This window comes from Etheostoma cragini, chromosome 12 (genome assembly GCF_013103735.1).
Source record: "Etheostoma cragini isolate CJK2018 chromosome 12, CSU_Ecrag_1.0, whole genome shotgun sequence".
Classification (NCBI taxonomy): Eukaryota; Metazoa; Chordata; class Actinopteri; order Perciformes; family Percidae; genus Etheostoma; species Etheostoma cragini.
The window spans coordinates 8,162,330-8,178,261 of NC_048418.1; the positions used below are offsets into that span (position 1 = coordinate 8,162,330).

General features: G+C 41.8%; 1 protein-coding gene across 3 annotated transcripts in view; it reads right to left on the reverse strand.

Moving 5' to 3' along the window:
* Positions 1 to 309: 309 nt before the first annotated feature.
* The window catches only part of LOC117953986 (low-density lipoprotein receptor-related protein 8-like), a 68,020-nt gene continuing 52,397 nt past the window's right edge, over positions 310 to 15,932 (reverse strand). Inside the window, exons 10-18 of one of the 3 annotated variants that reach the window (XM_034887415.1) lie at positions 14,943 to 15,114; positions 13,591 to 13,818; positions 11,865 to 11,983; positions 11,360 to 11,499; positions 7,520 to 7,661; positions 6,340 to 6,492; positions 5,293 to 5,580; positions 3,597 to 3,665; positions 310 to 1,837 (exon numbers count right to left, since the gene is read on the reverse strand). In XM_034887415.1, coding sequence (XP_034743306.1) covers positions 1,497 to 1,837; positions 3,597 to 3,665; positions 5,293 to 5,580; positions 6,340 to 6,492; positions 7,520 to 7,661; positions 11,360 to 11,499; positions 11,865 to 11,983; positions 13,591 to 13,818; positions 14,943 to 15,114 — 1,652 coding nt within the window. In that variant the 3' untranslated portion in view covers positions 310 to 1,496. Of the gene's footprint in view, positions 1,838 to 3,596; positions 3,666 to 5,292; positions 5,584 to 6,339; positions 6,493 to 7,519; positions 7,662 to 11,359; positions 11,500 to 11,864; positions 11,984 to 13,590; positions 13,819 to 14,942; positions 15,115 to 15,932 lie in introns of all 3 variants that reach the window. The other 2 variants (XM_034887416.1, XM_034887414.1) reach the window with 2 other exon arrangements.

A 15,932-nucleotide genomic window follows, 5' to 3' on the forward strand; every position in this document is an offset into this window, starting at 1 on the left:
ACACACACACACACACACACACACATTAACAGTGTTAATGATGGGACTAAACCAGCATGAAACATTTTCACTGACAGGACAAGTTGGTCTTAACCTTATTACATCAGAGTCAGATTTTGGGATTTCTGTTACATCACATGACGTATCTTCATCATCGGTCATCATGCAGCCACCAGCTGGGCCATACCACATGACACTATCCAAAAGTGTCTGCTTAGATATCTCATGAGGAGGAGAGGGGGAATCCAGCTTACTTTTGTGTGTGTGCATTCCTACATTTGAGTGTGTGTGTGTGTGTGTGTGTGTTTCTTGCCTGGAACAATGAATGGCTGCGTTGTCAGCTGGTGAGCAATTATGCATGCTGTTTGTGTTTTCGGGGGGCATGTGCACATTGTCTCTGTCCTCTGGAGAGCAGCGTGAATGCTGTCATTGCACCCCGTGTGTATTTATGTGTGCATTTGTCACAGTCAAAAGCGGGTGATCAAATAAAATTCTTAACACTCAAGGATTGTTGTCAACCACAAAACACTGCAGCCTGACTAAAAGCTAGAGTCTATTGCTTTTCTCAAACCATTTAACATCTAAACAAGTCACAATAAGACACAACTCCTGCGCAAAATTCCCTTCTACCTAACCTCACATCCTCTCGCTCATAGGTCTAAATACTTGTATGTCTCAATGTTCCCCGTTCCACTCCGCAAACCTGCTCTCCGGGTGTTAGGAGGTTAAATAAAAACTGCACGCCAAAATGTTGGACAACTCAATCTTAAAAAGGTTTGCCTTTGAACTGGAGAGAAAACACATAATGTGGGTGGTAACCTTTCTTTAAAAAATCAATCAGAAAGGAAACTTCTTTACAAAATAAAACCCATCCAGGAAAACTTAAAAAATACAGCTCCAGTTGTGACATTTATAAGATTTGTGAGTGATTCTAATATGAATCTGTACAGATTGTCCCATCAACGCAGTTGCCTTCCCAATTTCGGAGCTCCTCCTTCCTAAACAGCGTTCCCAGAGCTCTACAGCCCACCAGGAATAACACAAAGCCCAAATTAATACATCAAGGACGAAACAGAACCTCTCACCAGCCCTGTCACAAAATATAGGACACACAGCACACACCTCACTCAGTTATCAATGCAAAAAACTCAAAAACAGGAACCAGTCTGACTCCATATTCTAGTTTAGGTCAATGTTGGGAACACATAACACTTTAATAACTCCGTAAATAATTCTCAGCTTTACTGAAAAAAAAAACGAAAATCCAGCTCCAGCACAGAAAAGGTAGAAAGGATTTTTCAAAGAATCATGTTGGTCTTATTAACTCTGCTGTTTTACAAATGGAAATTGGCATAGGACATGGCTGTAAATGGCTGCATGTAACACTTTGTGATATGTTGTTCGTACCTTCTGCAAACTCAGTCCAAGTCACCTGTGACCTCGCTGTGTGTGCGTGTGCCTGAGCGGCCATCTTCCCCTGATTCTGCTCTTGTGCGTCACTTCGCAGTGGAGAGCATGGGCTGCTCTGTGTACCAGTGAGTCCCGGGATCAGGCATGTTGCCCCCAAGTGGCAGGGCAATGAACTGCGGGCATGTGCCACCTCCTGCTCCCACAATGCCCATGTTGACACCCTGTGGGTACGGGTGATGGTGCGTGTGGTGTCCCATGCCGTCAGTCCGTCCGATGTGGATCTCATCCTCCTCGCCCTCGCCAGTGGTCTTGCGGTAGACGGGGTTGTCAAAGTTCATGCTCTTGGTGGAGTCGCGCCGCCAGTTGCGCCACACCAGGTAGACTCCGGCGCACACCAGGCCGAACACCACTGTGGCAACGATAGGGACTGCATGCGTTTAACACAGCGGCAGGGACACGGGAAGGGGGGAGCGTTAACCAGGCATAACAAGTCCATGGCATGAAATGAGAGGCAGAGAGGAGCAGAACAGGCATGCGGGCACAGAGAGGGCAGGGGGCAGCGATAGAGAGGTTGTGTGTGTGGGTGGCTCGAATAAACATTGGGTAAAAGCCGGGTCATACACTAACCAACAGATTTTTTACACAGACTCTAAATCAGCTGTTTGAAGCACCATCAGTGGCTTGGCTTTGGAGTAAATTAGTTTTAAACTATCCTTGAAGAGTACAAATTGTAACCATCACATTAGATCACAATCTCTTGGCAACGTAACCTCAGCAAGCGTCCTTGAATAAGCAATGTGATTTAATGATGGTTTATTAGATCACACCAATAAAGCACCCATAAAGCTTTCATGGACTTGTTTCTCTCCTGTACTGTCTGTTCACCTTAGTGATGTATATCATGAGAACAGTTCATCTGAATTAATTTACTGACTTATTTTGTTTAATTTAGGTGTTGCATTGTTTTTACTTGTTTATACCTTGAAGATGCGCAGAAGAGTCTCCCCATATCTGTATGTTTAATTTTTATATATGTTTTACAATAAGTGTTGTAAAAGTAGGAGCTCTACACAAATATGTCAATCAAATATTCATATTTAAAAGTGTAGTTCCATTATCCACAGTAACAGACACATATTTTCATAAAAAGATGTTCCTGGTGAACTTTTAAATGCTATTTTAAAATGCTCTGCAGCAGCACAAACAAAATTCGTTACAGAACGCCAATTTGTTATGTTAGAACAAATAACAGTCTGATCTTACATATCTTCTTAAAATACTTGGACTAACCAGCTCTAAGCTGCAATAAACAAAAATGAATAATAAACGATAAACATCAAGGCTGTTACTCGTCTACATGCGTCATCAACTGGTAAGAATGCGGACCTTGTTTTTGGGACATGAAGCTTTAGCCATAGTTTTTTTTTATTACGATATCATGTATGTAGCACTCAAGCATTATCTAGTTATAGTTGGCCACATACAACATCTTCACCAACTCATTGAGCTTAATTAGCTACGACTGTTAAAATCTGGCTGCTACAGTTGTCATTCAAGCTGCCAAAATCGACAGTGACTAACTAGAAATGAGAAGCAGCCTTTGTCTGAAATCAGGGACCTAGAATGTTGAGTGGTAAATGTGCCACCATTATCTCTGTAAACTGCATGTGTGCCATGTGAGAACAGAAAGCTTTACAGGTGTGGCAAGTGACTAATGGGGTGCTGAGCAAATGGTCTGTTCCATGCACCTCCATTGCATTGGTTTTAAACACACGGGCAAATTAAACCAAAACTAGCTGGATGACTAGATACAATTATTGGTAAGTGAGAACATATTTTTTACAATTGATATGCACCAAGCCTTTATGTGCTTTATTGCTGCACTATATCATGCTTAACACACAGAGACATGCGGTCTGGCTGTAGCAAAACCCAACACAACAACACAGTGCAAAGTGAATGATGCAGTGTGGCAGAAATGTCAGACACAAAGAAAATGACTCCTGAGAAACCTCAGAGAGGAAGACCTGTAGGTCAGACTTCTCTCATCCTGCAACAGCATGGTCAGTGTGAATGGACTACAAACAGAATGGCCATGGGGTGCAGGTAGAAAGTGGCTTTACGCAGTCCTACAGGCCTTTAATGTAGACAGATACACACAGACAAGAAGGCTTCCGGTGACTTACCGATGGGGATGACCACTCCCAAAACAGCCACTGTCAGGTTCTCGCCCAGGAGGAAATGCTCATTTCCAGCTGAAGAGAGAGATTAAATGAGAAGGAAAAGTATGAGCAAAAGTCAGAAAATACAGCTGAGCAAGAGAAGACAAGAGTGAGGAAGTGTACGGGACGAAATAAATGCGTGAGGAATAGAGTGAGAGATAAGCAGGAGAGGCAGGATGGGAGAGCCAGTGGAAGAGAAGGGAAATACTGTAAAAAAGAGGCAGCTAATCATGCGTGCACGGCTGTCAGTGTTTCACAAAGAGAGACAAAAGGCAAAAGAGTTTGAAATAAAACTCAAAGAGGAAGAGGAAAATGATGAGTTACTTGGCATTTGTTGGAGTGTGATCTTGACACTACCCCTGACCTTCTACACTTCATCCATCAAGGCCTCCATCAGGTTCCAGTGTCACCTCACACTTGTTAACATATCGCACACTAACACACTTACTTATGTGCAGTTACGCAAGAGAGCATGCATGCCCTCACAGACACACAAAGACCCTGCAGCTGACACAGAGCCAAATGTATGGAGGGAAAGAAGACATTTTCAAGGCAACAAGGTACCATCCATCAGTCTTATTAAAGTCAGTCCAGCGTGGTTGTTGGGGCTAGTAGATACCTCACTTTAATGTCATCATTACATTGAGGCTGAGGTTGTTAGCTGCATTATGAATGTGAATAGGCTTGTAGAATGTGGTGCTTGTCAAGACATGAGGACGCTCAGGTCAAAGTGTCCCTTCATCAGAGAATTGGACCCTATCTCTTTATAACTCCTGAAAAGGCCATGTTGCCCTTCGAAAATCATACAGAGGACCCCAGCATGCACATGAAGAATCTTAATCACACTGTGTTGGATTTCTAGAAGTGAATGTAAGAATGTGACAAGGAATTACATATCAGCTTATATGTCACTAAATGAGACCTTATTAAAGTACTAGAGCAGTACCAGAAGAAAACATTTTACTCCTACATTTACCTGACCGAAATCATAGCAGATTCAGATTCTACTTACAAAATATCACATACAAAAATATGATGCATTAATATTTCCAGCACGTCAATAATGCCTCTTTTTTTAACTTTAATTAAACATTTGCAGCAGAACTTGTACTCTGCGGTCACTGGCGGTTTTACCATGCTGCTAGTAACTGTGATTCTTTGTAAGAGATTCAACACGGACCGAGAAATGTGCAAAACCACTGGTAACAAAACAACGTCCTAGAAAGCCCCAAAGGGACCACGCAGCTGGCAAAGTGTCATAAAGCGTTGATTCGTGGCCGATCGCGTGCCTGGCTGTTTATACCAGACGGGCATTTCTCCCGTGCGTGTGTGTGTGTCACTCTGTCTGTTGATTCGCCAATCTCTCGCTGTGTGCCTGACCGCCTGCCTCGCTCTAGACACAGCTGAGAAGTCAAGACAGCCCAAATCACCATAAACCTGGGTGTTTTATCTTAAAATTTGTTTTATTTTGTAAAGTATCCTGCGGCGCGATGGCCTTCCTGACCTACCTGGCTTGTACAGCGCATATGTGGATGCTGTGTTCGGATGTGCGAGGACAGGACACACAGAGATTTCCTGATTTATAAATATATTTCCAGTAGCATTTTCAGTATCTTCACACACTTTACTGAACATTATTTTGAATTCACAGCACACTTACAGTGTTGAGAGACGCTGCTGTCCCCCACAGCTGTGGTGGAGATGACCATAGCGGTGGCGGTGTAGTGAGAGCCGAGTGCTTTTGACTCTTTTGACGACAAAGGCTTAAGAGTGGAGAAGGGTGTGAGGAGCTCGGGGGCACCAGAGGGAGCTGTGGTCAAGTGGGGGGTGGCGTCTGCCTGCGATACTCCCCCTGAGGGGGGTGGAAAGTCTTCTCCAACAGTTGCTCTGTTGCCAGGTATAAATCCAGTAGGAAGGGAGGATGTAGGTGTCATGTCCTTTCTTGGCACTGCTGCAAAGAAAAGGAAGAGCACCATAGAAACCTTTAAATCAAAAGTTATTGTTCCATAACAAACATATCATTCACCTCTCATAAGACCCGGTACCTATTTACCATAATGCAATGAGATACAACAGATGTAGTATTTGCTCCAAGGATGTGGCGTTAGATTACATTACATTGCATATTGGTCCATGGTATTGTATCCACCACCTGTATGTGTTGCTTAGCAACTATCTTTTCTACTTAGGAGATCAAGAACTATGTTGCTTGAAGGGAGCATATTTAATCATTTATTATTAATATTTATTATTATATATAATTATTTAATAATTATGTAATACTTAATACATCATATAAAATATGAATTGATCTATGGCTTGTGTATTAGCTCTGTAATCAAATGCATTAAGCCATTTATAAACAGTAATTTTAGGCAGTGTAGTGCTTACTTGAATTTAATGTGAAATAACAGGTAAATTCATTTTGAAAATGATTATTAGTTACTTATGTTGAGGTGGTAACAATACAATATAGAAGACATGCAAGACATATTAGCTACATTAGGAACATTTGTCAGCACTGATCCAGTAGGTAACTGCCAAAGGTCCCCCTCCGATGAAACTCAGGACACAAAATAAGACCTTCCTTAAGGGAAGCAGAATCTGATTATCTACACAATAAGCAATGTGGCACTCTTCCAAACAAATCCTTTTAGGTGATATTGATTACTTAATACTCTCAATTACCATGGCTAAACATGCTCACCTGGCACACAGCCCCTCATATCAGGACCCAGGTCCTGCCCGTCGGGGCAGGCACAGGTGTATTTGGGTGAGTGTTCGGTAATCTGTGGAGCCTTTAGACACAAGTACGCACAGCCTCCATTGGCCACACTGCCCAGATTACAGCTGTCTGGGCCTGGAGAGCGTGACAGTGAGAAAAAAAGAGACATGGAGAATTACACAGTTACGGTTATATAAATAAGATTATCACTTATGGCAACATGGCGAGATAGCAGAGAGTAAGAGAGAGACAGAACAACTTGCCACTCTATTGTTCCCCACTGTGAACACGACAACAAAGCCCATTACAATGCGTAAACACAATGTACAAGAATAGAAAGAGTAAAATCTGGCATTATACAGTAACTTGCTGTAAATATTATCCAGATCCTGTGCTTTTGGGCCTATCCTGTGTTCATCCTAAAGTCGTGCTTGGGTACAAACTAGAAAAGACAGTATAATGCATGTACAGTATGAAGATGGAACTGGAAAGCTGATTATGAAACCCAGTGTTAAGATTAAAATATAAATGGGCATGTACTTTTTTTTTTTTTTTTAAGATTTTAAAGAGTTTTGGGGCTTTTCCCTTTATTAAAGTGACTGTGGATAGACATGAAAGGGGGAAAGAGATGGGGGTTGACACGCAGCAAAAGGCCACAGGTCGGATTCAAACCCTGAACGTTCCAGGACTCAGCCAACATGGGGCGAACTGTACTGAAGTAAGAATTAAAAAGAGGGAGACAGCCAGAGATGTGTATTGCCTTTGTTGTGACACACAACAAAGGAAATACACAGGCATCACATTCATCATTAAGAGGTCTGTTCAGTTGAACTGAAATCTGGATTGTGAGAAAACCGGGCTGGTGGGCAGGGTTTTGACAGATGTGTGAATGTACTGCTGCTCCCAATGCTTTGATCCCTCCACCACAGTCACAGGCCTCACCATCATTTATTCATGTGCCTGGTCTGACATGGATCCACGGAGGGAGCACGGTCACAGAAACACGACTCAGCTCAGACAGCCACAGTGAGGGGAGGGATGTGAACAGACGTGCAGGCCTACAAGTCCCTCACTTGTACTGCACACACACACACACACACACACACACACACACACACACACACGCACACACACGCACACACACGCACACACACACACACACCTTGCGGCTGGCGGAGCTGGTGGAAGACCACAATGTCATGGGGGTCGTTGAGGTTTTCAGCCAGCGTGTGGATGTCTTGTCCAGTCAGCCTGTTGGCCATGAAGACCGCCGCCCTGTCTCTGTCTGTCCAGTAGATACGATCCTGAAACACAGAAAATCATTCATAGTCTTCATAATATGGGTAATGCACAGAACATGTTAGTCGGGGTTGTTTGGGGTTTAAGCCCTACAGCACACATTGACCAACAGCTCGGTTGGTAACCTTTGAAGGACAGAGCTATACAAATTAAACTAAACATCTAATTCAACAATCTAAAGAAGATGGTCACTTCATGAATTTTGGGAAACTTGGAAGAGCAAGCATCATTGACTTGCTATGATTTTGGTATTAAAGGAATTCTGTTGGGTGTGTTGGCAGTATGCTGTCACCCTGTCACTTGGACTAAAGGATCTATTTATGATGACATGTTTAGCCATGCTAGCAGCATGTGGCAATGGCAATGGTCCACCACTTTGGTCCAGACTGAAAAATCACAACAAATAATACACTGATTGTCATAATGTCTGGTACAGAGTAGACATTTTTTCATCCCGAGAGGATGAATACTCAACATTTACTAGATGGTTTGGCAAAAACAGTCATGGTTTCTAGAGGATGAATTCACATGACTTTGGTGATCATTTGTAGCCTGGAGATGCCAGACGAACTTAGCCCCGCCCACAACATTTGAGGTCAAGAAGTTTGGTTTTCCTTTTGCCCCATCATTTTATTGAAGGAAATTTTAAGCTTTGCTCCTATGAGATGGGTGTTGTTTTTTTTCCCAGTACACACAATAGCTAACTAGCTATATTAAGCCTGTACGTATGCTAGCGGACATGAGCTAACGTTGCCTGAGCCAACCAGCAACTTTCCCAGCAGAGTTTTGGCGAGCTAACAAAGACTCACAATCAAACGTATGATGGCACTCAGCTTCACCTCCTGGTGATGGTAATAAAAGTATTACATTTTGTCACGTTATATCATGGATTTATTAAGAGAACTAGCTACATAGCCTGTATACTTAAGGGACATGAGAGAGAAGCCAATAGAGTGCAGAGGCATTTTTTCTTGGTTGGGTTGAAACACATTCCATAATAACAGCCCAATGGATCAGTATCGGAACTCATATTCTGACTAGAATCCGGGTATGACGATGTCAGGCTAGATCCTTTGACTTTTCTGTGAACATTTGTGGTTGTAGGTGAGATTTCTAAAAAAATATTGCATAGATTGCCATAACAAAAACAAACTGTAATAACTTTCTCTAGCACCATCATGGGGTCTAAATTCCAATTTCTCTTGATGTTGGGTTTATATTCGGCTTGTGGTTTTGACTTTATAATAATAAAAACCTGAAATGGTGAACATGATAAACGTTATCCCTACCTTGCAGCAGTATTATAGCATTGTCATTGTGAGCATACTGATTTGATCCAGAGCACCACTGGGCGTAGCCTCACATGAGATGCATGATGTGGAAGAGTAAACAGCACTAACAGCTGGAAATAGCTCAAAGTACTCAAGTCTAATTCATTTGAGGAAAAATAGCAAAGAGAAAATTAGGGCAAGTGGCATTTGCACTGATGAATATTTGTTGCCACACAGACAAATTCATTATCTTTTCGCTTGAAATAAAATGAGTAATGCAAATGCAGAGGTTCAAGGGTAATGAAGACATTTTTGATTCAACTGAAGTGCAACAGTACGCAGTTAGCGACAATAAATGGAGGTGTGACGTCTTATTGTGGAAGATGATTCAGTCTATCATGTGAATTTTGTTTATTGGTATTAAGTGATTAAAACACATCCTCTTTAGATGAAATTATCGTAGCTCAAAGGTACATATTAACCATGCTTGATATTAACTGATTTGATTCAACAGTTTAAATAGATATTCTCACATTTTCTGCTGTTGCCTTAGAAACTACAGGCTAATCTCCAGCAGACCTTGCTCCAATAGTCCTTGCTCCAATAGTCCAATAGACCTTGCAACACGAGTGTGGGTATGTATGTGTGTGTGTTTTTGTTGAGTCAGTCAGTCATTGAGTCAGAAATAGATGGTAATGTGATGTACACTAAACAAGCTCCACTCAATAACACGGGGCTGGTGAATGTTCAACATCCTGAACAAGAAGGTCACCTTGTTGCCACAGCAGGGCGGAGAGCAGAAAAGCCCCGCATCGATTTTGTATTACACCAGAGGGAATTTATCATTGTTTCTGTGAGTACAGTGCTGTCTCCAGGCTGGACTGACAGCAGAGTACAGTAAGAAAAATCCAACAAGGTAATGCTTTTGACAGCTTACGTATGCTGGTACTTTCATTTTTAAAGGTTAAAACTGCAAGAAACAAGAGAGTGGTGGAATGTACTGCACCTATAATCCATTTTACTCACGTACTGAACTTAAAGACCTGTTCATACCTGAAAGTCCGAACCATGGTCCAGACAAAGGTTCATGTTTTTGTTGCATTGTATACATTTGATATATTTTGATCAGTTTTGGTTTCCCATTGAAGTTATGTAAGCGCACTAAAGAACTATACATGACATACTGTAACTACGTCCTGTTGTCATCACACAAGGGAACCATATCTCCCGATACTTAATTGATTGGTTTGTAGACGGCTTCCCCTTCCTCTTGTATCCTCTCCTATTATCCTCTCACTGGTGTCGGAATTTTTGTGAGTTCTTTCTAACTGACTCCAGCTCTGCACAGGCTACCACAGCTATTTTTGTTTTGGAGCGCTGTTTAGAAGCAAGACAGGTTTTGAGGAGCTGCAGCATTTATTCAGAGACAAAGTGAAACCTACAATGTACATTTACTATCACTTAACAAGTAAACTGCTAAGTTATTCTCTGCTCTGATTGCAGACAGCTGTCTGCTCTGAGCACATTCACGTCACTGTCTTGCTCAACCACACATTCAAATTCTTTTAATGTTTGCAGCTCATAAAGGGACTTTACATGTATGGTACAGGAGGAGCTGAAGGCGGACCATGCCTCGTACCTGAGACAACATTCAAATATCCGTGCCCTCATATTTGACGACATACACACTAAGCACTGAGCTATTCCTTAAAGAACCTACACTTCTATTGTAACATGATGATAGCCTGCCAGAACTTCCTGTATTTGGCCACAAAGGCTTAACCATCCACTTGAATCCAGTGTTGGTGTTATGACTCCTTCGCTCAACAAATGTAATTCAAACTCAAGTGGATATTTTTAACAAATTCATGCTTGTAAATCTGGTCTGCTGCTTAGTGAAATCTGTATCTGTGTTCCCACTGAGACCAGTTCCCCTTGTGGAGTCCCACAGGGGAAAAGGCCACTTGGGTGATCTAAAACTGGCTGGGACTTTGCTGCAGTGGTAACAACAGGGACAAGCCAGACGTGTGTGTAAGTAAAAGCCTGTTCACACACAGGAATAAACATACACAACATAGAAGCCACGAGGCAGCAGATTTGTTGCTGACCAAAAGCATGAGTGTGTGGGTTGCTTAAGGCTGCTCTATACTCCCCATAGCTGCCTTCTGTTTAGTATGCTCGGCCAGTCAATCCCACAAGTGAAAAGAGACAAGGACAAACAAACACACACACACACACACACACACACACACACACACACACAAACGGAGCATACAGTAAATTTAATTTAACAGTCATTACATTCAGACTCCCAGTCACACTGCAGGCCCCTGTGATGCTAATGAGTGAGATGTAGATATGATGAGATGTGGGAGGCCGGGTGACAACATGGACAACAGCCCAAAATCATTAAAAATCAGTTGCACACAAACCTCAAAAACAGCCAGAGCATAGGGGTGTCCCAGTCTCTCTGCGGACGACATGTGTGTTCTGCGGTGAGCTCCATTCAGGTCCACACTGGCTATAAGGTGCAATTTTGAATCTACCCAGTACAGACGCCTATTGGCTACATCTGAGAGAGAAACACACACACACACACACACACACACACACACACACACACACACACACAGGTAGATCAGACTTTGCTGAGTAGAAATTGATTGTCTTTGCGGTAAGCACTCTCTGACTGACAAATCCTTTTAGGTGATATTGATTACGTTTTAAAATGTCAGATTCTCACGACTACACCTCGGCAAGTTTCACTGTGCCTATATCTAACTTCAGATTTCACATGTCATTTTAAAACCAACTGTGTTAGATTAATCCAATTATTAATCTATTTCTTGCAATTATCATTGAACATTACCCTTATAATTTCAATTACTTTTGTCATTTATCTACACTGAGTTGAAAAAACAGCTGCTCTTCTCTCACCAAGCGTGATGCCATTGGGCCATTCAATGTTGTCAGCCACCAGCACCTGTCGGTCCACTCCATTCATCCCGGCCTTCTCTATCTTGGCTCGTGTGCCCCAGTCTGACCAGTACATAAAGCTGGATTGAACAAAGGAAGCATACAGTAATTATTGTGGTATTATGGAGTGTTCATGCACTGTAGTGCTGCTGCATTCAGCAGGACATATAAAAGGTAACAATCTGATAAAAAAGATGACAGTACATGATGGCAGTGCTAAAAATTACCTATGCAACATACAGCCTATTGAAGAACAATCCTTTATAAAACGGCAAACAATAATGGAATGACACTTTTCTTTAAATGGCGGCTAAAAATATATTTTCAGGATTATTTGCTAATATTAAACACTAGTGACTCTGAATTGATGTCCGGGAGTAGCACCTGTGAAATTTGTGGAACTTTGTTTTTGAAGGGAGGAAAGACATTTAAGTGTGTGTTAAAAACAACAATGTATATTACAAAAACATGTTAGTGACAAACAAAGAGAACTGCAGCAAATCAACAGATCTAAGTTGTGTTCCCTCTGTGGGAGCTGTCCATTCAGCACCAGGAAATCCGACACAAGTCAAAAACAGCAATGCAGTAACAATATTATCTTTCATACAAGTTTTGAGTATTGACGGAAGCCTCTGCTTTCCAGATGTGTTTAAGACAACACTTAAGCAGCATATTATGAAAGAATTAGATCAGTGTATTAAGTTGAACTCTAGAGCTGTCCTAATGTAAATTGTACATCATCAGTGCTCTGCAACCATAGCTGTGTTTTCTTCGTAGCCGTAAACACACCCAACCCATCCATGTGTTCAAACCATCAAACGTAAAAATGTGTTATTGTATAAGTTCTGTATAGTTTGAATGATTATTGGGCAATATCAGGCAACAATCACAGCAACAAACTCATTTCTATGTAAATGTGTATCACTGGCAACAAGTGAATTTTCCTGCAAAGACAAAATTGTCATTTGGTGTCAGAAAACTGAGACAGAAATCTGTGTGTGCTGGATTCCTGTTGAGTAGTTATGATTGGTTCTGTAATGTGCAGAAGATGCCACTGTGTCATGTCTCTATCAAAGCTATGTGCCAGTTTATTTTAGTTTATTTTGTGTCTGTCTGTTTTCATCTGGGTTTGCATCATCAAAACACAAAAGCTGCAGAAGCACCTGCTGAACAAATTCCTATAGCTTCCTAGATTAAAAGCATTCATTTGGGACAGAAATTCGGAAAAATTATCGAGTCAGAATGCTAAATGGGTCACAGGCTTGTTACCCTGGATTCTCACTTACAACATGCATCCAAGATGGTTTATCTAATGTTTATCATTAGATGTGATCTCAGAGGAGGATTATGTTAATTCAGTTCCTGGGTCCGAGGCCAAAATCACTTAACAAATCTTTATCCGGGGTCACTGAGGAGGGTAACCCATATAAACTGAGTTTGACAAAAAATGTTGCTGACATACTGTAATTTGTTGTGTAAATTCATAGCACACAGTTGAGTAATTAGCATTTATTAGAAATTGTGTGGATCGGTGGATGCTAGCATTATAATGACCAACAGAGATAATTGTTTAAAGACCGTGATTATTGATCCTGTCATTTGTATCTTCAATATTGGGTATTACATAATGTGGCCAAAGCTTGGTGTTCCTGAACAAGAATCACACATCCCATCCTCCAGTCCTTACCCGTGGTGGGGATCCAGCGCTATGGCCCGGGGTTCACTCAGGTCGGTGTTGATGAGGACGCGTCTCTTGGTGGCGTCCACTGAGGCCACGGAAATGGATTTGTCGCCGGAGTCGGCCCAGTACAGGTTGTGTTGGAGCCAGTCCAGAGCCAGACCCACAGGGGTCTGCAATAAAGAGTCCAGCAGCGGCACCTGCTGAGAGGGGTCACTGGCCTCATGGATGAAGGCGCTGCAGAGGAAGGGGGAGGGTGGTAAGGGGACAGAGGGAACAGGGAGTATTTTGAGGTGAGGACAATATGTAAGTCTTTCTCTAGAGCAAGCTAGCCATTAGTGAAAAATCAATAGTGGAGGGATGTGGACTGCCTGGTGGGGCAAACATTTATGTGATAATTAGTCTGTAAATACACTAGTCATTCCATTACAAGCTCTAGCATTTTAAAAACTTTTACCAAAAAGTCATTGACTGTAACTATAAGTGAATAAATGAAGGAATGATGATACCATTAAATGGCTTTTATGTTTGTCTAAAGTAAGCAAAAGTCTCATTGGCACATGAATTGGATAAAATGGGGACATTAAGTGGATTTTTAAGCACATACAGGACTGTGGCAGGACAAGTGAATAGCCAATAGATTGTTTATCATCACGACTAACTCTCTGATCTCCACTCTGCTGTGAAGCGAATGCAGAGTGGAGAATGGGACAGGTATATGAGCTGTTGCCTTGGGCCATGCGCTAAGCAAGTTCATCCGAGGGTGAGCATCCTTGTTAGGTGGACCACATATTAGAATAGACAAGGCCTAACTCCGGGGTTGCCCTGCTCGTTAATGATTTGGCCCCGGCAGAGGTGTGAGGTGAGGGTCAGGCAGCTGTGCTCCCGAACGAGAATTTCATTTTACTTTCCCCAGAGATCTTTCCTCTTTAACATCCATTTTATGAAGAGAACACAGTGCTCCAATTAGAATACACTCTGGGGACAAAATGTAGTTGGGGTAACAATAGAAAGCCGTCAACTCACTTGATTCAATTTCAAAAATGCCAAAAGATTGAACAAGGAGATGCTCAATAAATCAAATACAGGAACATGTCAGGGTGCAACAATATTAGATTTGTCATATCAAGTATCTGTACTGTCACATATAGAAATTTTAGTTTGAAATCAGAAGTATAACATTCTCAGTAACTTTAGAAATAGTATAAAAAAGTACACATTAAACATTATGAACACTTACGGTAAGTCACAATGTTTGTTTTGGTGAGAAACAGTAAATGTAAACATAACTTTGATAACAAATAAACTTCAAATCTGAATTGAAACATGTAAAATCATCTTTTTTTCAAATTCAAGATCACCTGTAGATTTTCCGGTGAAAGCGATCGCACCAGAAGACACGATTGTTGGCCACGTCCAGATCCAGAGCCACAGCATTCTTCTGGGTGGACACCACCTGGCTGTAGTCCCTTTTCACCAGGTCAATGCGGCGGATCTCATGCCGATTTGTGAACAGCAAGTAAGGGCTCTTCCCTGCACATGAAGTAAAGGATATTTAATGCCCTGTTTTTATGGAAATGGGACGATAGGCATATGCCTGTGTGGACCAGGAGGCTTACTATGAATGAGTTGGCCAGCTAAATTATACAATCGCAGTCATTTAGGAAAGGGGTTGAAGCAGGATGAACAAATCAGTAAGAGGAATATTTTATTGGTAAGTGGAGTTATATTGACCAGTCAAATCAGCTATGATAATTTGGTGATGGGCCAGAAGAAAATGTCAAAAAGAAAACTTTAATCCTCATGGTGGCGCTGGAAGAAAAGTTAGGGGATCATTAAAGGCGGGTAGCTTCATCCTCTGGGGATCATACATGAAATATTTCAGTTTGGACCAAAGCGGTAGACCGACCAACCGACCACCACTGCCATAGAGAGAGACAAAATAGATAGTTTATAAGTGTCCAGGTTAGTTATAGACTGGGTTTGGTAGCTTTGTCACGCTACAGTATTAGCACACATGGATATTAGCACTGAACATATACACCACAGTGTGTCCTTGCTTCATTTTCAAGTGCACTCACACCTATTTTTAGAGCTGTCCACTTGTGATTAGGTCACCCAGGATGCATTTTAATTAGCCCCAAATCTGAACAGGGGCCGTAAAGGCATTTATATTACCATACCTTGATGTTTATTTCCTTATATTTCTGTCAGGAAAGGAAAGGTTTTATCACTTTTGGTTGGCAACTACAGCCCACCTTTGTCTTGTAACATCTATATTACAGTGGGTACGGAAAGTATTCAGACCCCTTTAAATTTTTCACTCTTTGTTTCATTGCAGCCATTTTCCA